Raw genomic sequence first — 25,655 nt, 5'->3', positions numbered from 1 at the left:
ATATTTATTTAATTATTTAATCCATTTATTGAGATCCTGCTATATTGGAGCGTCTACGCTAGGCACAGGGGATATGGTCATGAGCAAAGCAGGTGGAAACTCTGCTCTCCAGCTGCTCAGAGCAGTGATCTCAAACATATTTTTAAATTTCACACCTCTGTCAATAAACATTCTCAAGCATACACCCCCAAAATGAATACTTAATTATTTATAAGTGATATATGTGTCTTTCTACTAGTCTATTGTATAGATTTTTAAATAAACTGAAAAATTGAAATTAAAAAGGTAAAGATAAATAGAAATAGAAATTAAAATTCTAATATTCTCTTTCCCTTGGGGTATGTTCACCCCTCTTTGGAGTCCACTGACTTAAAATAAAGACACTCAGAGAAACAAAAGAGAGTAAGCATGTGAAGGAAAAGTTCTGTGTCAGGAGCCTAACTTCATCTGGGAGGCCAGAGAAGACTTTCCTAAGGAAGCAACATTTAAGATAGGATCTGAAAGGATGAGTTTGGGATTCCCTAGGCAAAAAGATCAGGGGTGAAGTGTAACACAAATAGTGTTTATAGACAAAAGCATGATGTGTTCAAGATACTAGAAAGACTGTCATTGTGAATGGAGAGGCAGTGTCCTAGGAGTGTTAGAGAGGTTGTCAGAATGGACCAGGTGGTACAAGGCTTGTTATATTCTATGTTAAGCATTTAGATCTTAATTCTAAGAGTCATGGGAAATTCTGGAGGAATTTAAAGAGAAGTAACATGATCAGATAATCACCTTTCTAATTCTATTTGGATGATATTTTTCTCCCTTACTGGTTGCTGCTAAAAACAGGTCCAAAATAGTATACCTCAACAGAGGATTTAAGGGACAAGCCTTATGTAGCAAATTATTGCTTAATACACTAAAAGTAATCTCATAATCATGTTGTGAGATTTTGTAACAGAAAAAGGGTAGTATATTCTGAAAAGAAAAAGTAAGACGAAGGCAAATTAAAATTTTAAATGTTTCTCTTATTTTCAAGCAATCTGAAATACAAAACCCAGGAAACAAGTCGATACCACCTACACTTATACTGTCTACTGTCTTCAGCTTACAATGGTTAGCACTTTCCTGTGAGCTTCTCACTCTGGCTCTTTTAACTTTGTAATTGAAGAAAAATCCAAATGATAATTCCAATCATGATAAAAACAACAATCATGATAGCAAAGAAAACAACTCACATGGTGGCACAGTTCTGAGCACCTTACATGTGTTACCTAATTTCATCCTCACAGTGACTTTACGAAATTGGTACTATTAATATCCCGTTTTTATAAACAGGGAGCTAGTAGGTGATAGAGACAGACTGGAAGCTACATTCTTATCTACTGTGCTCTGCTTTCTCTCTTAAGCTACTCCACTAGGTGGTGATAGATGGTATAAAATAAGAACCAAAATCACTATCTCATGGGAAGGAATTGCTTGCCCCTCTGGATTAAAAAATAATAATAAAAGTTTAAAAACCTGTTAAGATGAGGAGCAGGAAGTTAATATTAAATGGCTTTTTTTCTTTTTCTGGCTACACAGTTTATCAATTCAATATACTGTGATACATAAGATGTCCATATCGATTATATGATATCTCTTACATATAAATGTGTAGGATCTGAGAATTACACAAAAACTAATAAAAAATATAATTTCTGTTTCCTGGAACCTATACCTTTTCAAATGACTATTATTTCAAAGCAGTTTTTTGAGCAGGAAAGTGGTAAATGGAAATGCTCTTCTAACAAGATAGCGTGACAATGTAGGCAGGAATGAAGGGACAAACATCAGCTTTAATTAGGAAGTAGCTGTAATAATTAGGACATGAGGTAATAACAAGTGTAATTGAAGTGGCCGTCTAGAAGTGGAGCTGAAGTTATTTATTTGAGGTATATTTCAATGGAAGAATTGATAGAGCTTCATGTCTGACGAAGCATAGGGATTAATATTTATACTGCCAAGAGTAAATGAGCTTTTATTCATTGTTTTTGATACTTGGAGGTGGTAAATTTTTTATTCTCTTGATTTTTACATTATACCTAAATGCAACCAAAATTGTGAGATGTGATAGTCCAGCATTGCATTATTTAAATTTAAAACCATCTCATATTTTGTTTATACTGTAATGAAAATCTGCAGGGCATAAATGAGATCAAGTCAGACCCAACTCAGCAGCATATGGTGCTTGTTCAGTGGCTGGCATTGAAGTTCTTTTTGCATGGCTGTTGGATGTCACCACTATGGCAGGTGTTGCCGTGAAATGTGCACTGTAATGTTGAGCCAGTAAAGTGAAAATGTGCTTTGTAGCACAATGGAACCTTTCGAAATACCTATAGTTCCCTTTAAAAATGAGGCTTTTTTAATACTAAGTTTACAACTTCTTTCTCATAGTATTGTCTTCATGATATTGTCTTCCACTGTTGTATGTTGAAGGAATTCTCAAAAGCAGATCCCGAATATTTTTATAATATGTAAACTAAAAGTGTTCACAAAAATATTACTACATTATTATCACATGTGGAGCTTGCGCCATATGCACAGAAGGTATTTAAAAATATTTCATGACTGAATTTAAAATCATCTATAATTTAAATTGGAAAAACTAAAGAGTGATTCAATTTTGTTTTGCAGTGATCGGCATGTTGGTAAAATTTATTCCAAATCCTCTTCCTTTCTGGATTATGTCAGAAAGTCTCTAAAGAAGCTTGGATTAGATGAGTCCAAGGTCAGTATATGATTACCCATTGTTTTATAAGAAACAAGAGAACTTCTATAGGGTTATGAATTGAGATAATACAAAATTATTTGCCCTCTACTTTTCTCTTATTCATGAAAAACATCTAAATTATATTGAAGCCAAACTTCAGTTACCTTTATTCCAGTTCACCTTTTCTGTCAATATTATACGGATAGTTTACTGTTGTACACCTCCAGAGTGATTCCCCTTTCAGGTTTATTCAGGTAAAAATGTGCCAATTTTCAAATCAAAATAGACTTAAAAAGCAAGAACAAATGGGAATTGTAAGTACAGCAGGAGACGATGGTTTTAATTTTAAACTGCGTGTATTTAAAGGCTGTATAACGCATTAAAATTTAAAATCTTAAATTCAAAAACCCTTTGAATGGGAGAATCCTGGAAAGTGGTAATGTCATAGAAAGCCCAAGGTAATAATTGAGAACATATTGTTAAGCCACAAAAGGTAAGTTGATGGACTAGTGGTAATAAATAGTCTAACACTGAGAAAAAAATAACTCAACATGATTCAAATGAGTTATTAACTAAAATATTAAGTTGAATCTGGATCACTTGTGTATTTTGAATTGATTATAAATTGAAATAAAGCATAAAATAGTTGGTTAAGGAATGGTGATTAAGGTGGTTAAGGTTTCTTCTTGAAAGAGAAAAATTACACAGATATGGTTAAGTTATATCAAAGCTAGAGGGTATTATTGTTTATTGTACCAGTTATCCATTTACTCCCCAGTTGCTTTATTACTTAAAGCAATTAGACTGGTACTAATAAGTTTCCTCCTCTGTAAAATAGCTCTGAAAAAGCATTTCTAATTCATAGGATTTAAGAAAAATTAAATGAGGTCGGTAATAGACATAAAATGCTCAATAAAATGTACATAGTAAGTGCTAACTAAATAATACTAGTTTTTATGATTCTTATCTTTGTATATGTACTGCTTATAATAATACAATTGATATGACTCCTATAAACATTTTTATTTAGTCACCAAAATGAAGATCCTTCTAGTCTTGCATAAATAAATAAGAATAGACAGTATATCTTAGTTATTTTATTTCTGTTTTTTTAAAATATTTTTAATCAGACTGGTCTTCCTTCCAATTAGTCTTTATTAGTGCATATATTTACTTCATGTCTCAATTCCACGTCTTACATTTACTATCAAGAACACAAACCTAAGCATAATTCTTACAAATATAGAGCTAAGTTTTTACTTAAACTAAAAATGTATTATCCTTTGTCAAAAACCAAACTGTAAAAATCCAGAAAGAATGTTACTTATTTTTCGTGATGGCTTTCTCTTCCCAGGTTTGTCTCTAATAATAACCATAGTAAATGTTTCTTAATATGCTTATTATATTACTGATTAGAATATTAATAATAGCTAATATTTACTAAGCACTTACTATGTTATAGTTATTATGCTAAAGACATCATAACATTATTGCATTTACTCTTCACTAAAAGAGTAAGATACTATTATTATTCCCAATGTAATGATCTAGAAAGAGAGGCTTACAAAAAGGCAAGTCATTTTCTCAGAGTTGAAGAGCAAGTGGCAGAGCTGGAACTTGAATGCAGATTCAACTTACATCAGAACCTCCACTGTCAGCCACCACTGTATTGAGAAGTGAAATTAAAAACAAAAGGAAAAAGACTAATGTAGATAAGTATCACCATAAAATATCAGTCTTAAATGATTACCTTTATTAGTTAGTAAAGACAATTAATAGTGCCCTGCTGATTTTTCTCTTAAAACTATTTAAGTTCATTGAAAGATAAATATGTTGAATAAAATGGGTGAGGAAAAGAAAAGGAACAAGAAACCCAAGCTGGAAGGGGAGGAAAGTACAGAACCTAATAAGGCATTTCAAAGGTAGTGGGGTGGGAGGAAGCAAATAGATGAGTACGTGTTTTGAGAGGTTTTTTGTTTGTTTTTATGTTAAACAAGAGGAATTGAGAGTTGTGTCTGTCAGGCCAGAGTGGTTGGAAATAGGATAAGTTATTAAAACCAAGCTTATATTTCTGATATAATACAAAATCCTATTATTTTTCTCCCACATTATGAAATATCAGTGCTAAAATGAAGGTTTTGACCACAAACACAATAAGAAGAGATTTATGAATAGTTTTATTTAAAAAATGAAATTAATTTTCACGAGATTCTAATTACTAAAAAGTATCAAAACCACTTAAATTTAAAGTATTAGATATACCAAAGTGTTTAAAAGATCTTTGACTAAATTTATAATCATTTATTAACAAACTTTTATATATAATTGAAAGTGTGGTGAATACCACTGATGTGTTTCTGATCTCTCAAAGCACATCTCTTCATATTCAAAACTATGTAAGCAAGTGAAGTGCCTAGAAATCCCCTAACGTGCTCTGATACTTTCTTAGTCACAAGAAATCATGTCAACATGAAGAAAAACAACATTCCCAGACAAATCATCATTCCAAAGACCAGAACAGCATGTGCTGGATATATAAGTGGTTCATACACAGCTTAAAATATCAATCCATAAGTCCTGTAGTCAGTTGTGACAGACAGCATTGGACATTTCCTCTCAGAGCAGGATTTTGTCAAACTCAGCACATTTGGATAATTCTTTATTGTGGAGAACTATCCTGTGCGTTGGAGGATGTTTAACATCTTTGACCTCTACCCACTAGGTGTCCGCAGTAGCACCCTAATTGTAACAATCCAAAATAAATAAATTTTAAAAAAATCTCCAGACATTGCCACAAATGTCCTGGGGGTCAAAATCACCCCCAGTTAAGATCCGCTGTCTTCAAGCATTTGTCATTTTAGTGATTCCATTAACATTCCCATTATAGACCCCATATTATCTTAAAATGCCATGTTACACCAAGAAACATAGAGTGGGGAAGTGGGGAAAAGCAGTGATTCTGTTCTTATATTTTGAAGACTTTTTATCAAAATGATCCCCTCCTTGATTTTTAATTTTTTATAGCCTTAACCATTTAAGGGTGATATTGTTTCACCCCTGCATAAGATACAGTTCTGTTTAAGAAGAGTGTTTAGATTTCACAGTAAAGCCAAGCCACTGAAAACAATAAATTGTGGCAGAACATCAGCTACCTTATATCAGCAAGTATACTGTTTATAATAGATGGACTGCTTAGAATGAAATTTTACAGTAATATTCTTTGTAATTGAGTAAAGTTCAATTACTTCTTTGTAAAATATTTTAATAGAACTTTACAGTTGTCTAAAATAACAAAATCCTAGTGATTAACTTTACCTAGTCCTTAAAAAAATTAGGTATTTGTAAATTTTATCTTCTGTCCCAAACTTTGGTATCTCACCAAATTTCAGAAAACCTTTAAAATTGTATTCAGGGTTTCATATTCATGGTCCACAGCATTTTTTTCTTCTTTTGTATTAATTTTCTCTCTTTCTCCTTCCACATGCATGTACTGCACACACACGGATGCATGAGCGTACACACACACACACATCCGTAAATTTTTAAAGCATCAGATTTTAAAAGCAGCAAAACTACTATTGCTTGCTAGACAAAGAACGAGCTGGAGCATTTGTCCATAAGAAGGGAAAATAAAAGGAGCTTATGTTCTAGAGCTTGCATGTATGTGTGTTTGTGTGCTGTATACGTATGATGAATATTCAAATAAATATTACTCTCAGATATTGAGAATGAAATAGACAATAAAACTGGTGATTTAATGGGAGTGGGGTGTGTGCTGTTGAATGGACAAAGTTGAAAATCACTAAGCTAGAACCTTAGTGGAAGGGATAGAGGATAATTCAGAAAATTATCCTTAAATATTTCTCTAAAACAGGCCAGCAAAAGCAAAACTTTTTAGACCAAAATCATTTAGTTATTCACCAGCAAACAGTTTGAAGAATCTCCCATGTGCCAAGAAGAGTGGAAACTCTGGAGCTACAAAGATAATTAAGACATAACCCATGAGAAAAGAAAACAAGTAATTATGGCATGAACTTACAACATTAGACATATATAAAGTATGTACGCTTGGAGTGACTCACTCTGCCTGTAAGGTTTCTCAGAGGACATTGATGCCTTAGCTTGGTCTTGAAGGATGCATAGGAGTTCATTAAGCAAACAAGGTGGGAAGGTAGGGAGCAAGGAACTTCAGATGTGTGTGGTGGGGGGAATTGCTTGGGCAAAACCACAGAGAGTAAGAAACATGATTCTGGACTCAGCACAGCTGGAGGATAAAGCAAGTAGAGGAGACAGTGGTGAGAGATGAGGCCAAAGGACTAGGCACATGTGGAGAGACCAAATAAACTGATCTTTGGACATTAGATCAAAGATTAATTAGTAGTAATCATAATCACTTGGTGGTTTCAATACAAGTGGGAGGGCAACAAAAAATACAAGGAGCTCATAAACTTCCATGTAGTAATATTCAGTGGTCCCTCGGTATCCGTGGGGAATTGGTTCCAGAACCCCCCACTGATAACAAAACCCAAGGATGCTCAAGTACCTTATATAAAATGGTATAGTACAGTCAGCCCTCTGTATTTGTGGGTTCCACATCTATGGATATGGAGGACTGACTGTATCCAGAAATGATCTACGTTAAATGAGGTCATCTGACCCTAAAGAAACAGCGAATTCCTGATACAGTTTAAATATATAGGAAGCCTGTCATCTTTGGTGATATGCAAAGAACATGTGCATTATTCCCATAAGTAAGTTCCTGCTGCTTTTTACAACCACTGTAATAACACAGGCATACCTCAGACTGTGGGTTCAGTTCCAGAGCACTGCAATAAAGTAAATATCGTAATAAAGCGAGTCACGTGAATTTTTTGGTTTCCCAGTGCATATAGAAATTATGTTTACACTGTACTTTAGTCTATTATGTGTGCAGTAGCATTATGTCTAAAAAAATAATGTACATGCCTTAATAAAAAATATTTTATTGCTACCCTCTTGCACTGTTGGTGGGAATGTAAATTGATACAGCCACTATGGAGAACGGTGTGGAGGGTCCTTAAAAAACTAAAAATAAGCAGCGGCGGCAGCAGCGCTTGGCAGCGGCAACTTGAGACTGCGCCCGGGGCAAGCCCCACCCAGGGTGGTGCTCAACTGAGAGGGGGGCTCAGTGCCCGAAGGGGTGTGTGTAGGGTGGGGGCCGCCAGCTGGGACCAGCTGGTGGCCCTGGAAAACCTCCCACACACCCACACCCACACACCCCTTTTGTGTTGCAGGCTGCCCCTCCAAGAGCAGAGGCAGCGAGAGGACGTATGTGCACTGGTCCTCACGGGGAAGCAGTAGGGACGGAGCCCGGCACCACCTCCTGGTTCTCCCTCCAGTCCAGATCGAGGATCTGCAGGGAAGGGGAGAGGCAGCAGGTGGAAAGGAGGGCCTGTGGAGTGTGGAGTTCCGGAGTTTGGAGCCGTGTGGATGAAAGGCTCTTGGTGCTCCAGCCAGGCATCAGGGCTGTGCCTCTGAGGTGGGAGAGCCAACTACAGGACACTGTTCCACAAGAGACCTCCCAGCTCCACGTAATACCAAATGGCGAAAATCTCTCAGAGATCTCCATCTCAACACCAAGACCCAACTTCACTCAACGACCAGCAAGCTACAGTGCTGGACACCCTATGCCAAACAACTAGCAAGACAGGAACACAGCCCCATCCATTAGCAGGGAGGCTGCCTAAAATCATAATAAGGCCACAGACACCCCAAAACACACCACCAGACGTGGACGTGCCCACCAGAAAGACAAGATCCAACCTCATCCACCAGAACACAGGCACTAGTCCCCTCCACCAGGAAGCCTACACAACCCACTGAACCAACCTTTGCCACTGGGGACAGATACCAAAAAAAACGGGAACTTACGAACCTGCAGCCTGTGAAAAGGAGACCCCAAACACAGTAAGATAAGCAAAATGAGAAGACAAAAAAACACACAGCAGATGAAGGAGCAGGGTCAAAACACACCAGACCTAACAAATGAAGAGGAAATAGGCAGTCCACCTGAAAAAGAATTCAGAATAATGATAGTAAAGATGATCCAAAATCTTGGAAATAGAATAGACAAAATGCAAGAAACATTTAACAAGGACGTAGAAGAACTAAAGAGGAACCAAGCAACGATGAAAAACACAATAAATGATATTAAAAATACTCTAGACGGGATCAATAGCAGAATAACTGAAGCAGAAGAATGGATAAGTGACCTGGAAGATAAAATAGTGGAAATAACTACTGCAGACCAGAATAAAGAAAAAAGAATGAAAAGAACTGAGGACAGTCTCAGAGACCTCTGGGACAACATTAAACGCACCAACATTCGAATTATAGGGGTCCCAGAAGAAGAAGAGAAAAAGAAAGGGACTGAGAAAATATTTGAAGAGATTATAGTTGAAAACTTCCCTAATATGGGAAAGGAAATAGTTAATCAAGTCCAGGAAGCACAGAAAGTCCCATACAGGATAAATCCAAGGAGAAACACACCAAGACACATATTAATAAAACTATCAAAAATTAAATACAAAGAAAACATATTAAAAACAGCAAGGGAAAAACAACAACACACGAGGGAATCCCCATAAGGTTAACAGCTGATCTTTTAGCAGAAACTCTGCAAGCCAGAAGGGAGTGGCAGGATATACTTAAAGTGATGAAGGAGAAAAACCTACAACCAAGGTTACTCTACCCAGCAAGGATCTCATTCAGATTTGATGGAGAAATTAAAACCTTTACAGACAAGCAAAAGGTGAGAGAGTTCAGCACCACCAAATCAGCTTTACAACAAATGCTAAAGGAACTTCTCTAGGCAAGAAACACAAGAGAAGGAAAACACCTACAATAACAAACCCAAAATATTTAAGAAAATGGGAATAGGAACATACATATCGATAATTACCTTAAATGTAAATGGATTAAATGCTCCCACCAAAAGACACAGACTGGCTGAATGGATACAAAAACAAGACCCGTATATATGCTGTCTACAAGAGACCCACTTCAGACCTAGAGACACATACAGACTGAAAGTGAGGGGATGGAAAAAGATATTCCATGCAAATGGAAATCAAAAGAAAGCTGGAGTAGCAATTCTCATATCAGACAAAATAGACTTCAAAATAAAGACTATTACAAGAGGCAAAGAAGGACACTGTGTAATGATCAAGGGATCGATCCAAGAGGAAGGTATAACAATTGTAAATATTTATGCACCCAACATAGCACCTCAATACATAAGGAAAATACTAACAGCCATAAAAGGGGAAATCGACAGTAACACAATCATAGTAGGGGACTTTAACACCCCACTTTCACCAATGGACAGATCATCCAAAATGAAAATAAATAAGGAAACACAAGCTTTAAATGATACATTAAACAAGATGGACTTAATTGATATTTATAGGACATTCCACCCAAAAACAACAGAATACACATTCTTCTCAAGTGCTCATGGAACATTCTCCAGGATAGATCATATCTTGGGTCACAAATCAAGCCTTGGTAAATTTAAGAAAATTGAAATCGTATCAAGTATCTTTTCCGACCACAACGCTATGAGACTAGATATCAATTACAGGAAAAGATCTGTAAAAAATACAAACACATGGAGGCTACACAATACACTACTTAATAACGAAGTGATCACTGAAGAAATCAAAGGAGAAATCAAAAAATACCTAGAAACAAATGACAATGGAGACACGACGACCCAAAACCTATGGGATGCAGCAAAAGCAGTTCTAAGAGGGAAGTTTATAGCAATACAAGCCTACATCAAGAAACAGGAAACATCTCGAATAAACAACCTAACCTTGCACCTAAAGCAATTAGAGAAAAAAGAGCAAAAAAACCCCAAAGCTAGCAGAAGGAAAGAAATCATAAAGATCAGATCAGAAATAAATGAAAAAGAAATGAAGGAAACAATAGCAAAAATCAATGAAACTAAAAGCTGGTTCTTTGAGAAGATAAACAAAATTGATAAACCATTAGCCAGACTCATCAAGAGAAAAAGGGAGAAGACTCAAATCAATAGAATTAGAAATGAGAAAGGAGCAGTAACCACTGACACTGCAGAAATACAAACGATCATGAGAGATTACTACAAGCAACTCTATGCCAATAAAATGGACAACCTGGAAGAAATGGACAGATTCTTAGAAATGCACAACCTGCCGAGACTGAACCAGGAAGAAATAGAAAATATGAACAGACCAATCACAAGCACTGAAATTGAAACTGTGATTAAAAATCTTCCAACAAACAAAAGCCCAGGACCAGATGGCTTCACAGGCGAATTCTATCAAACATTTAGAGAAGAGCTAACACCTATCCTTCTCAAACTCTTCCAAAATATTGCAGAGGGAGGAGCACTCCCCAACTCATTCTACGAGGCCACCATCACCCTGATACCAAAACCAGACAAAGATGTCACAAAGAAAGAAAACTACAGGCCAATATCACTGATGAACATAGATGCAAAAATCTTCAACAAAATACTAGCAAACAGAATCCAACAGCACATTAAAAGGATTATACACCATGATCAAGTGGGGTTTATTCCAGGAATGCAAGGATTCTTCAATATACGCAAATCAATCAACGTGATACATCATATTAACAAATTGAAGGAGAAAAACCATATGATCATCTCAATAGATGCAGAGAAAGCTTTCGACAAAATTCAACACCCATTTATGATAAAAGCCCTGCAGAAAGTAGGCATAGAGGGAACTTTCCTCAACATAATAAAGGCCATATATGACAAACCCACAGCCAACATTGTCCTCAATGGTGAAAAACTGAAACCATTTCCACTAAGATCAGGAACAAGATAAGGTTGCCCACTCTCACCACTATTATTCAACATAGTTTTGGAAGTGTTAGCCACAGCAATCAGAGAAGAAAAAGAAATAAAAGGAATCCAAATCGGAAAAGAAGAAGTAAAGCTGTCACTGTTTGCAGATGACACGATACTATACATAGAGAATCCTGAAGATGCTACGAGAAAACTACTAGAGCTAATCCATGAATTTGGTAAAGTAGCAGGATACAAAATTAATGCACAGAAATCTCTTGCATTCCTATATACTAATGATGAAAAATCTGAAAGTGAAATTAAGAAAACACTCCCGTTTACCATTGCAACAAAAAGAATAAAATATCTAGGAATAAACCTACCTAAGGAGACAAAAGACCTGTATGCAGAAAATTATAGGACACTGATGAAAGAAATTAAAGATGATACAAATAGATGGAGAGATATACCATGTTCTTGGATTGGAAGAATCAACATTGTGAAAATGACTCTACTACCCAAAGCAATCTATAGATTCAATGCAATCCCTATCAAACTACCACTGGCATTTTTCACAGAACTAGAACAAAAAATTTCACAATTTGTATGGAAACACAAAAGACCCCGAATAGCCAAAGCAATCTTGAGAACGAAAAATGGAGCTGGAGGAATCAGGCTCCCTGACTTCAGACTATATTACAAAGCTACAGTAATCAAGACAGTTTGGTACTGGCACAAAAACAGAAATATAGATCAATGGAACAGGATAGAAAGCCCAGAGATAAGCCCACGCACATATGGTCACCTTATCTTTGATAAAGGAGGCCAGCATATACAGTGGAGAAAAGACAGCCTCTTCAATAAGTGGTGCTGGGAAAATTGGACAGGTACATGTAAAAGTATGAAATTAGAACACTCCCTGACACCATACACAAAAATAAACTCAAAATGGATTAAAGACCTAAGTGTAAGGCCAGACACTATCAAACTCTTAGAGGAAAACATAGGCAGAACACTCTATGACATAAATCACAGCAAGATCCTTTTTGACCCAGCTCCTAGAGAAATGGATATAAAAACACAAATAAACAAATGGGACCTCATGAAACTTAAAAGCTTTTGCACAGCAAAGGAAACTATAAACAAGACCAAAAGACAACCCTCAGAATGGGAGAAAATATTTGCAAATGAAGCAACTGACAAAGGATTAATCTCCAAGATTTACAAGCAGCTCATGCAGCTCAATAACAAAAAAACAAACAACCCAAATCAAAAATGGGCAGAAGACCTAAACAGACATTTCTCCAAAGAAGATACACAGATTGCCAACAGACACATGAAAGAATGCTCAACATCATTAATCATTAGAGAAATGCAAATCAAAACTACAATGAGGGTGGGATCTGAACATGGCGGCGGTGGTAGCTGCTACGGCGCTGAAGGGCCGGGGGGTGAGAAATGCCTGCATCCTCCGGGGGATTCTCTCAGGAGCCACAGCTAACAAGGCTTCTCAGAACAGGACCCGGGCACTGCAAAGCCACAGCTCCCCAGAGTGCAAGGAGGAGCCTGAGCCCTTATCCCCTGAACTGGAATACATTCCCAGAAAGAGGGGCAAGAACCCAATGAAAGCTGTGGGACTAGCCTGGGCCATCGGCTTCCCCTGTGGTATCCTCCTCTTCATCCTTACCAAGCGGGAAGTGGACAAGGACCGTTTGAAGCAGATGAAGGCTCTGCAGAACATGCGGGCATCCAACACGGGCGAGTATGAGAGCCAGAGGTTCAGGGCCTCCTCCCATCATGCCCCAACTCCTGAAGCTGGTTCCGGGGTGCAGTGGTGAGGAACACTGCAACCCTCCCCTAGACTGTATTGATTGTGGCCTCCAGACTGTCAAGTCCTTTCTGGTCTTTGCCTCTGAGGCCCACCAGAGGGCGCATGAAGCCCAGGCTGCTGCCAGCCCCATCCCCTCCTGAGAAACCAGCCAAAGGGAAATGAAGTTACTGAGTGTTTGAGTGGAAAGGGGAAAAAAAAAAAAAAAACTACAATGAGGTATCATCTCACACCGGTCAGAATGGCCATCATCAAAAAATCTAGAAACAATAAATGCTGGAGAGGGTGTGGAGAAAAGGGAACACTCTTGCACTGTTGGTGGGAATGTAAATTGATACAGCCACTATGGAGAACAGTATGGAGGTTCCTTAAAAAACTAAAAATAGAACTACCATACGACCCAGCAATCCCAGTACTGGGCATATACCCTGAGAAAACCATAATTCAAAAAGAGTCATGTACCAAAATGTTCATTGCAGCTCTATTTACAATAGCCAGGACATGGAAGCAACCTAAGTGTCCATCATCGGATGAATGGATAAAGAAGATGTGGCACACATATACAATGGAATATTACTCAGCCGTAAAAAGAAGTGAAATGGAGGTATTTGTAATGAGGTGGATGGAGTTAGAGTCTGTCATGCAGAGTGAAGTAAGTCAGAAAGAGAAAAACAAATACAGTATGCTAACACATATATATGGAATCTAAGGGAAAAAAAAAAAGGTCATGAAGAACCTAGTGGCAAGACGGGAATAAAGACACAGACCTACTAGAGAATGGACTTGAGGATATGGGGAGGGGGAGGGGTGAGATGTGACAGGGTGAGAGAGTGTCATGGACATATATACACTACCAAATGTAAAATAGATAGCTAGTGGGAAGCAGCCACATAGCACAGGGAGATCAGCTCGGTGCTTTGTGACCACCTAGAGGGGTGGGATAGGGAGGGTGGGAGGGAGGGAGATGCAAGAGGGAAGAGATATGGGAACATATGTATATGTATAACTGATTCACTTTGTTACAAAGCAGAAACTAACACACCATTGTAAAGCAATTATACTTCAATAAAGATGTTTAAAAAAAAAAAGCTATGAATAAAAAAAAAAAACAAAAAAAAACTAAAAATAGAATTACCATATGACCCAGCAATCCCACTACTGGGCATATACCCAGAGAAAACCATAATTCAAGAAGACACATGCACCCCAATGTTCATTGCAGCACTATTTACAATAGCCCGGACATGGAAGCAACCTAAGTGTCCCATCGACAGACGAATGGATAAAGAAGATGTGGTACATATATACAGTGGAATATTACTCAGCCATAAAAAGGAACGAAATTGGGTCATTTGTAGAGACGTGGATGAATCTGGAGACTGTCATACAGAGTGAAGTAAATCAGAAAGAAAAACAAATATCGTATATTAACACATATATGTGGAACCTAGAAAAATGGTACAGAAGAACCGGTTTGCAGGGCAGAAATAGAGACACAGATATAGAGAACAAATGTATGGACACCAAGGGGGGAAAGTGGCAGGGGTGGTGGTGGGATGAATTGGGAGATTGGGATTGTCATGTATACACTAGTATGTATAAAATAGATAACTAATAAGAATCTGCTGTATAAAAAAATAAAATTCAAAAATTCAAAAAATAAATAAATAAAAATACTTTATTGCTGAAAACTGCTGACCATCATCTGAGCCTTCAGCAAGTCCTAGTCTTTTTGCTGGTGCAGAGTCTTGCCTCTATGTCGGTGGTGCTGACTGAGCAGGGTGGTGGCTGCTGAAGGCTGGAGTGGCAGTGGCCATTCCTTAAAATACGGCAACAGTGAAGTTTGACCCACAGATTGACCTTTCACATTTTCTCTGTAGCAGGCAATGCTGTTGGATAGCATTTTCCCCACAGCAGAATGTCTTGCAAAATTGGAGTCAATCCTCTCAAACTCTGCTGCTACTTTATAAACTAAGTTTATGTAATATTCTAAATCCTTTGTTGTCATCTCAGCAGTCTTCACAGCATCTTCACCAGGAGTAGATCCCATCTCAAGAAACCACTTTCTTTGCTCCTCTGTAAGAAGCAACTCCTCACCTGTGAAAGCTTTATCGTGAGGTTGCAGCAATTCAGTCACATCTTCAGGCTCCACTTCTAATTCTTGTTCTCTTGCTGTTTCTGCCACATCTGCAGTTACTTCCTCCACTGAAGTTTTGAACCCCTCAAAGTCATCTATGAGAGTTGGAATCAGCTTCCTCCAAACTCCTGTCAATGTTGTTATTTTGACATCCTCCCATGAATCATGAATGTTCTTACATCTAGAATAGTGAATACTTTCCAGGATGTTTTCAATTTACTTTGCCCAGATCCATCAGATGAATCACTATTTATGGCAGCTATAGCCTTACAAAATGTATTTCTTAAATAAGACTTGAAAGTCAAAATTACTGCTTGATCCATGGGCTGCAGAATGGATATTGTGTTAGCAGCATAAAAACAGCATTTTAATCTCATTGTGCATCTCCATGAGAGCTCTTGAGGTGCATTGCCAATGAGCAGTAATATTTTGGAAAGAATCTTCTTTTCTGAGCAGTAGGTCTCAACAATAGTCTTAAAATATTCAGTGAACCATGTTGTAAACAGATGTGCTATCATCCAGGCTTTGTTGTTCCATTTATAGAGCACAAGCAGAGTAGATTTAGCATAATTCTTAAGGGCCCTAGGATTTTTGGAATGGTAAATGAGGTCAGCTTCAACCTAAAGTCACCAGCTGTATTAGCCCCTAACTGACAAGAGATTTCAGCCTGTTCTTTGAAGCTTTGAAGCCAGGCATTGACTTCTCCTCTTTAGCTATGAAAGTCCTAAATGGCGTCTTCTTCCAATATAAGGCAGTTTCATCTACATTGAAAATCTGTTGTTTAATGTAGCCACCTTCTTTAATTATCTTAACTAGATCTTCTGGATAACTTACTATAGCTTCTACATCAATACTTGCTGCTTCACCTTGCACTCTTATGTTACAGAGACAGCTTCTTTCCTTAAACCTCATGAACCCACCTCTGCTAGCTTCAAATTTCTTCTGCAGCTTCCTCACCTCTCCCAGCCTTCATAGAATTGAAGAAAGTTAGGGCCTTGCTCTGGATTAGACTTTGGCTTAAGGGAATGTTGTGGCTGGTTTGATCTTCTATCCAGACCACTACAACTTTCTCAGTATCAGCAATAAGACTTTTGTTTTCATATCATTCATATGTTCACTAGAGTAGCACTTTTAATTTCCTTTAAGAAGTTTTCCTTTGCATTCTCAATTTGGTACCACATCCACCTACCTTGAGTTCTAGCCAAGGGTATATCAGCAGCCTCAGTCGTACCATCTACTGGTGAAAATAAGGTCAATTGCTAACCTATCTTCTGATCAGGTAGTGTGTGGGGAGAATCTCCGAACAACTATGTATCTCTCATCCAATCATACGACCCATTCCCCATGCAGTTGAAGTATGGTCCACCTTTGCGTACCTGGGCCCCCTTATATAGATCTATAAAAAGATGATTTTAATAAATAAATGCAAGAGAAGAGACAAATCTTCCATGGAAAAGAATTCTAAATAATTTATTTGGATATTGCACCCTCACTCCTTAAGCATAACTCCTCACTCCTTAAGTGTGGGCTGCAAGTTGTGACTTTCTTCCAAAGCATACAATGTGGAAAGGGGAAAAGGAGGAACATTACAGTGAAGAAACCTGACAAATACTATCTCAGCCAAGTACTCAAGGTCAGTATCTACAGTGATAAATCATATTGATAGTACGTACCCTTAATATGATGTGAGGAATATCATACTTTACTTCTGTAGTCTTCCTCTCAAAACCCATAGCCCCAGTCTAATTATGAGGAAAACATCTGACAAATCCCAGTGAAGGAATATCCTACACAATGCTTGACTAGTACTCCTCAATACTGTCAAGGTCATCAAAAACAAGGCAAGTCTTGTGAGTCAACTATACTCCAATAAAAATTTTAAAAAAAGAAAAGAAAAGGCGAGTCTGAAAAACTGTCACAACCAATAGGACTAGATACAATGTAGTAAACTGGATGGGATCCTGGAACTGAAAAAGGATATTAGGTAAAAAGTGAGAAAATCTGGATGAAATGTAAACTTTAGCTAATAGTAATATATCATTATTGGTTCATTTACTATAACAAATAACTGTATTGTAAGGTGTTAATAATAGGGGAAACTGGATATAGGGTATATCTAAACTCTGTTATCTTCAAAATATCTGTAAATCTAAAACTTCTAAAATATGTTTATTTTTTAAAAATAATGTGAGCAAAGCTAATGTTTATTGAACCTTTGTTTTGTGCCAAACATTGTGCTAAAAGCTTTGTTTATATTATCTCACTGAATGCTAAGGATGACTTTATGAAATGAATAGTTATCCTCATTTTATAGGTAAGGAAATTGAGACATAGGTTAAGTGGATTTCTTAAAGCTCAAATCTAGGAAATTGGGGAGGAAGGATTCCAATGCAGTCTGTCTAACTGTAGAGCCAATGCTCCTTTTTGTCATATTCATATAATTTATTAACAGACATTGAGCTCAAGAAGAATGCTTAGCATTTTTCTAAAACTAGTGTTCATCAGACAAATAAGCCTACGAGGAAGAATAAAGAGAAAACTCTGTGCTTGCCAACAGACAAAATAAATGTACTTCTAAAGCAGATTGAAGAATTGAGGTTTGAAATAAAGGCAGAAGAAACTCAAGGAATGATGAATCTTACTGAAGCATTTAAAGAAGAGATGCTTATATCCAGAACTTTGATTCTTGAAGCTTTTGCAGACAGGATGAAGTTGATCAAGTATTTGAAGTGTGTTGAATCGTAGGACATATACTAACACAGGGGTCCCCAACCCTCGGGCCGAGGACCGGTATAGGTCCGCGGCCTGTTAGGAACCCGGCCGCACAGCAGGAGGTGAGTGGCGGACGAGCCAGCGAAGCTTCATCTGCCGCTCCCCATCGCTCCCCATCTCTCTCATTACCACCTAACCCATCGCTCGCATTACCGCCTGAACCATCCACCCCCCCACCGACCCCCCTTCCCATCCGTGGAAAAATTGCCTTCCCTGAAACCGGTCCCTGGTGCCAAAAAGGTTGGGGACCGCTGATCTAACACGTAAGCTGTATTGGAGTTAAAATGTCAAAAAAATTGTAAGAAAAGTAAGGGAAAAAACCTAAAGCTCCTCATCATGACTGCTCATTTACTGTCTCTCACCCAGTTTCTCTTTAGGACTGGATATCTCCCTGAACCTAAATGACAGCTCACTGAGCTAGGGCCCTGTTATACAGCTTAACTAATATTAATCCCTTTTTCTGGAGTCTAGGAGATGGGCAGCAGGGAGCAATGGAATTCATGACCAGAACTCCCAGCTGCCATTCAATGTGCACTTCATCTTATAAGTTTCCATGTATGTCCTTGCCTAAGTATGATCTACACTCAGGCACTTCCTCAATTCTGACGCCTCCTTTATCTCTAGGATGTTTGCCCTATCTTGGCTCTTACTGGATTTAACACTCAATAATGTCATCTGTAAAATAAGAGCATGAATATACATATGTTACAAATTGATATTAGAATTAAAAAACAATGTCTTCATAAAATTTCCATAGATTCTCTGATCTAATCTTATGAGGCTGATGGTTGAGCATTTGATTGAAAAAGTTGATTAAAGCATGAAATCATATCTTAAACACTGAATTTTTCACTTAGAAACATATTAATATAATTATATCCACCAAACTTTTGGTATAAGAACAAGGCCATTTATTTTGTTATGGTTTTTGCACACAGCTTTGCATATAGTTTTACTAGTTGGATTTCTACCTTAACTTCTGTCCATCAATCATACCTGTAATGCATAGTTTACAGTATCCAGCTTTGGATTACTCAAAGTAAAGCAAAAGACTTCCACTTTTTTTTTAAATAGGAAAGTAAAGGTGATGTTCTCACTTTTTCTCTTCAGAATTACACAAAAGCAACAAAAAGAGAAATAGAAACACAAACTCCTTTTTTGACAAAATCAAAAAGCATATTAAATCTCAAACCATGTGCATTATGAAGTACAGTGAAGGTAAAGAGGGATGCAGAAAGATGCCAAGAGAAATTGCCCAGGGTTACAGATCACCAACAAAACCAACAATATAGTTCTTTAAAGTAGCATATCCTGAGGAAAAAAATCAACAATTCCTAGTTTGGAACAAATGCAATTGATGACCAGGGTGGTGCTTCTCAGTTTGACATAAAGGGGAGACAGAATATTGGAGAACCCAAGGAATCACATTGAAAAACCATGTTTGTAGGAAGCAGTATGCTGATGAGGCAGGATTGAAAAAAGATTGTGAGTTCTGAGTTGTACTGTAACTGCTGATCTCACATGACAGGACAGAAGTGAAGACTAAAGGCTATAATTCAAACACATACACAATTTTTTTGAGATGAGAGTTTTTGCTGGCTTGAAGTGCAGACCTAGATCTAGTCCAATATACTCTACTGCAAAAATTTGGTCCAGGAGGTACTCATTTGATTCAAAGATGGGCAAAATTTTAAAAAGGGTTGGAGAGAAGGCCATAATCTGCTTGGGTTCTATACCAAAGGGGAGATCTTTTCGGGAAAGCTACACTAGAAATTGGATGAGACAAAGCTTTACTTGTCACTGTTACCTACCCTTTTGTATTTTTTGAATTCAAAAGAAATTTCATGTAATAGAAAAATAATAGGGGCTTTGAAAAAATATTTAGTTATTTTCAAGGAAATCTGAATACAAATCCTTTCAGATTTTGGATTCTTTTTATTCAGTCTTTCATTTGTTTTGACCACATATAATTTGACAGCAATTTCTTCTGGTGACTTTCCTTTATCAGGCCTTTCACAGAGGCATTCAACTTATAGAGAAACAACTTTTCCTTTTGCATTTATATCTCATTGGTTTTGTAATATTTATTCATGTCATATTATAATAATATAACTGGAATAACAAGTTTAGGAACAAATACAATTAATTCAGTAGGCATAAAGCTCAACTGGTGGGAAGAGAAACATGTAAATGATCTAGAAAGTGGCCTACTAACCGCAAAGGTTCAGTGTACTATGGGTGTCATATGTTTTAGAGAAAAAACAGAAAGTAATGCCTGTTGATGGATTTGTTAAGTGGATGTTAGAAGAAATTACCTTAAATATGACTATATGTCCTTACTGTATTCCTTTTGCCTTTGAGTTATTCTTTAGGATATATAGTTTTAGATATATTGTTTAAATTTTAATTTTGTTCAAGAACTGTTTATTGAGCTCCTACCTACTGTGCACCCCAAGCATAGAAACAAGTGAAAGTAAGTATTTCATCACTACTTGTTGAAATCAAACAAAGTTAATAGGTTGTTATTGGTGGTTTTACTTATGATATACTGAATAACCTATATTGGTACAGAAGATTTAAATGAAAGAATTTAATTATATTGACTTGCTTCATGAATATTCTTAGAGCTTTTCAGACACCTAAGGTTGTTTTAAATTGTTATGTTTGTTTTACTTTAGGGTATGTTTGATTAGAAAAAAATATTTTTAACTGTTATTAAATTTATTATTGTTGTTTTATCTTGAAGCTGCCAGAAAAAATTATAATGGACTACTACGAGAAGTATAAGCCTAGAATGAATGAGCTGGAGGCTTTTAATATGGTAAATCTCAGAATTAAACATACTAAGTTGAATATGTTGCTAGAGTTGAGTAAGATCCTATTAAATTTTTTTATGGGGCCAACCAATCTGTGTTGTTTTTCTCTTAATGTAGAAAAACCGTTTTGTATCATTTCCTGTTTTAGAACTATATTAGGTGTCAGTAATGTAATAAAGAGAACACGTGGTAGATTTCTCTTAAAGTGTATTATAAATGCATGGAAAGAAGTTTTAGAGTTCTTTGAACACATATTGGTCTCAATGCAGTTATTTCACAAGCATTCCTTTTAATGAATTTCATTCTTAGTACCCCTTTAAAAGCTTTCTATCACATATGTATGATTGCTTTTGGATTCTACCCCAAAGTCACTCAAAGGACATCCTTTTCCTTTTACTATTAAAGAAAAACTTTTGATCTCTGAAGTATTTATTTTCTGAAGATGTACAATGGGTATTGGAGATTTGGCCTTATATGAGTTTCTGTAGATACATTTTCTTAAGCAAGTGTTAAGCTAGTATTTTTGTTTGTTTTAAAGTACCACTGTCCTATCTTATTCTTTCTTTTAGTTGAAAGTTGTTCTGGCTCCTTGCATAGAGACATTGATTCTTCTGGATCGACTTTGCTACCTGAAAGAGCAGGTAAATTATGTTAATTTTAAATGCATAACAAATATCTTTATTAAACCCAGTAATACAGATCTGCTTATAACTAGGATAACATTCTTTCACATAAAACTAGTAAGATAATTTTTCTCATTATATTTTCCAAGTCTAAATATTCTTTCCATCTCTTTTGAAACAAAAACATATGTACAACAGATGTTTCCAGCAAAGCTACTATGATAAAGTTTACATTCTTTTAATTTTATGGTAATTACTATACAGTAGACAATGCACACAAACCATCATATATGACATATTGTATAGCTAAAATTAATAAAGGCCAGATGTAAAAGATATCATTTATATGCTTCATTTTGTAAGAATCACCTTTTAATTCACTTTTGAATTTTCGGACATATGCACTCTGCAGTGTAGAAATTTCTTTCTCATCAGTGATAATTGCTTCTGTTTTTTTCACAGTCTTATTTGTTTTATCTTTGTTGAATGACCAAAAAATATGATTTTTTGTTATCTTTGGGAAAAATGTGTTTTTCAGATTCTACTCTAAGCTATGATCAAAATTATGTTTTTGAGCTATTTAAAATTAAGCCCATTTGTGGATTCAGCCTTGTTTCCAGTATAAACTCTTTATTTTAATAATTTTGTTTTATCATATGGAGAGCTTTACTTCTTTTCAGCAAACTACTTGGAACAAATGGATTTTAATAAATGGTATTTTTATGGAGAAAGGCAATTTTTAAATATTTAGATAATTATGTACTTTCCTAAGCTACTAACTAATTCAAAATCACTGGAAACTTTTGGTTCTCAACTTGTTAGGTCACAGAATCAGCCTTATTTTACTAGGTACTCATCATTTCCCTTTCAAAACAATTTCCAGTGACCTAAATAAAATAGGTAGGCAAAACAGTATGCACCAAGTTTAACAGATTGGTAATGAAGTGATAGAAATCATATAATTGTTCATTTTGTTAATATTTTAAATAATATTTTACTATTATAAAAGTAATACACACTTATGTTAGAAAATTTTAAATGAAGAATATAAAGAAGAAAATTAAAAGTAATGATTATCTCACCTTTCAGCATTAGCTATTAAATTATTGATATGTTTTCTAGAGCTTCTAATATATGTTTGTTGCATGTATGTGTATGAGCATATTATTTCTACTTTAATTAAAGTTGGAATCAAATTGTAAATGCAGTTTTGCATCTAATTTGTTTCATTTGTTTTATTTAGAATTTTTCCATCTCATTAAATGTACTACAGAAGCTGAATAATGTTTCATCATATAATTTATTTAAGTAATACCCAGTTGTCTCTAGCCACTTCCAGTTTTTCACAATTGCAGCAAGGAGTAGCCTTGTGGTTCACTCTCTATGCACATCTTTAATTATTTCCTCAACATAAATTCCTGAAGGTGAATTTCTAAATGTTAATTTTATTCAACAAAGAATAATTTTCTTTTATATAGTTTGTTTTTCATGTAGTTTTTATATTCCAGTATGTAGTCTAACATCTCTCATATTTATCTTCAACAAGTAGTTGCCTATTTAAATCACTTACCAATTTGCAGGATGATATTGCGTGGTCTGCACTTGTGAAGTTGTTTGATCCTGTGAAATCTCCCAGATGTTATGCCATTATTGCGCTGAAGAAGCAGCAGTGATTTCATTGAAGCAAGGTATTAGATGTATCTGTTTGTGGAATCAATTGCTAATTTTGCTTTTCTAAACATTAATGCCATGTTACGTAAATATTTGAAAAACATTGCAATATATTTTAAATAGGCAATAAAATAATAGCTAACAACAGAATGCCTTAATCCATTTTCCATTGTCAAAGCATATATTAATTTAAAAAAAATTAAGAACTCATGAAAATACTATAAAAGGATTTGACCTACATTTCTGAGTTAGTGCGTCTACAGGACATTGTAATCTGAGGCTTGTTTCCTGTTCAGTATTTGAGACCCTTGTTATTTGCTGCATATCACATTTTGACTTTTTACCAGCTTAAAATCAGATGAAAGGTATAGGTATAGATACAGTAAAACTAGTTGGTCCTGAAGATCATTAACATTTTCTTTCACATTTTGGAAGGATTTTTCATGTTATCAGGAGAGAAAAAGTCATGCTTAAATAAATACCCAGGAAGCAGGCCAGAAATAAAAAGTGCTTAATATAAAGCATATTTTATACTGTGTTTTAATCTAAATTGCATAAGGACATATTCTGTGTCCTTAAAGGAATATGTGTCTTATAATTGAGATATTCACTTTAAGGATTCTTGGGGCTATTTATCTTACTAAAATAAAGGATGGCTTGGCACTTAATGAATCACCTGGTACTCTGTAAAAAACCAATCTAGGAGAAGCAGGAGTGAATAAGAGAAGACCCACACTCTGCCCAGTGTGGTACAGAGTCCTTTCATTAGCAGAAAACTTGAGGTTTCTAATACACACAGAAGAGATGGACAACTGGGAAAAAGCTTCCTTGATTCTCAGCTAGAGACTGCATAAAATTCTCCCAGAAGAAGAAGTAACTGCTTTCTTAAATTTTAGAGTCTATACACAGATGAGAATAATTTTTTGCTTTGGGTTGTGATACTGCGTTTGTAGCCAGTATATGTGTGAATGATCAGGTGCTTTGTATACCTAGTACAACACTGGGAAAATTAGCCATTTTTTAAGTTTTTTATGCTGAAAACTTTAAACATGTCCAGAAGTGGAGAGTAGAGTATAATAAATCCCCATGTATTCAGCACAAACTTCAGTAATTATAAACATTTTACCAATCTCGTTTCATCAGGACACACATGAAAGTGCACACAGACACACATTTGCCACCCATACTCACCTTCCCTGGAGAATTTTAAAGTAAATCTCAAGCAATTTGTTATTTCACATAAATACGTAAATATATATTTCTAAGTTAAGGATTTCTTTCCATAATAATCTATTACTTATCCTCATTCACATTTCCGTGATTGGCTCAAAATGTCTTTTATATCAGTTGGTTCAATTCAAAATCAAAACAGAGTTCACACATTTGCATTTGGTTGATGCGTCTCTTTAGGTTGCTTATTTTATTCTATTTTATTTCCTTATATTGTTTGCTGTATGAGTATCTATCTCAGGAGCGGAAAACCATTCCAAGCCTACCTTCTTTCCTTTCATAATTTTAACTTCTATGTAAAATTTTAAACTTTTTTTCTGATGCCCAAATATTTATGTAACATTCATTTCTCCTTATAATAAAGAAAAAAAAAAGAACCTTATATGGGTAAAGCTCTACTTATATGGGTAAAGAGAAGTGCATTACAAATGTTTTAATACCAAGGAAAGTATGTAGTAACTTCCCAGTGTTTCAAAACATTGTCAGAAATTGCATTTACTAATTAAAGCTTTCCATTTGTTATTAATCAGAGACAAATGTGAGATTCCAGCATCTAATCAACATGAGATGATCTGTACGGTCACACTGAGATGATAACATTTCGGCAGAAAGCAAAGAAATACAATATTTTGGTAGGACTTTATACACGTGAATCCCTGTTGCACTGTTTGTAGACTCATCTCATAAAAACTGCTCTTCGAGCACTCGTTTACAAGTTGAACTAAAGAGTGGTGCATTAGCAGGAGCACCAATTCTGACAATTACCTTCTGGGTGAGTTAAAGCAAGACTCTTAATATCTCAGAGCCTCATTTGTAAAGTAGGGTTTTATTTAATATTTATTTTATAAACATTTATTGAATGCCTACCATGTGTCAGAGATTACGCTAGGTAGGCACTGGCAGTATGGAGACAAACAAGACATGTCCCTGTCCTCAAAGAGTTCAGTGAGGAAGACAATAAAATTACTAATTACAGTAATTAGAACTATAATTACTGAACAGGGC

At 36.0% G+C, this 25,655-nt stretch overlaps 2 protein-coding genes across 3 annotated transcripts in view; both read left to right on the top strand.

Annotated features, from left to right (window-relative positions):
• METTL25 (methyltransferase like 25) overlaps positions 1-23,736 on the top strand; it is a 104,364-nt gene extending 80,628 nt beyond the window's left edge. Inside the window, exons 9-12 of one of the 2 annotated variants that reach the window (XM_061204647.1) lie at positions 2,659-2,752; positions 21,057-21,131; positions 21,696-21,767; positions 23,330-23,736. In XM_061204647.1, the coding sequence (XP_061060630.1) occupies positions 2,659-2,752; positions 21,057-21,131; positions 21,696-21,767; positions 23,330-23,422 (334 nt within the window). In that variant the 3' untranslated portion in view covers positions 23,423-23,736. The remainder of the gene's footprint in view (positions 1-2,658; positions 2,753-21,056; positions 21,132-21,695; positions 21,768-23,329) is intronic. The other variant, XM_061204648.1, reaches the window with a different exon arrangement.
• LOC133101174 (probable hydrolase PNKD) lies at positions 12,983-13,569 on the top strand. The gene has a single exon (XM_061205849.1). The coding sequence runs from the start codon at positions 12,983-12,985 to the stop codon at positions 13,409-13,411; it is 429 nt and encodes a 142-aa protein (XP_061061832.1). The 3' UTR covers positions 13,412-13,569.
• Positions 23,737-25,655: the final 1,919 nt, after the last annotated feature.

This window comes from Eubalaena glacialis, chromosome 11 (assembly GCF_028564815.1).
Source record: "Eubalaena glacialis isolate mEubGla1 chromosome 11, mEubGla1.1.hap2.+ XY, whole genome shotgun sequence".
Taxonomy (NCBI): Eukaryota; Metazoa; Chordata; class Mammalia; order Artiodactyla; family Balaenidae; genus Eubalaena; species Eubalaena glacialis.
The sequence above is the reverse complement of the archived record's forward strand: the minus strand, read 5'-3'. Positions and strand labels throughout refer to the sequence as shown.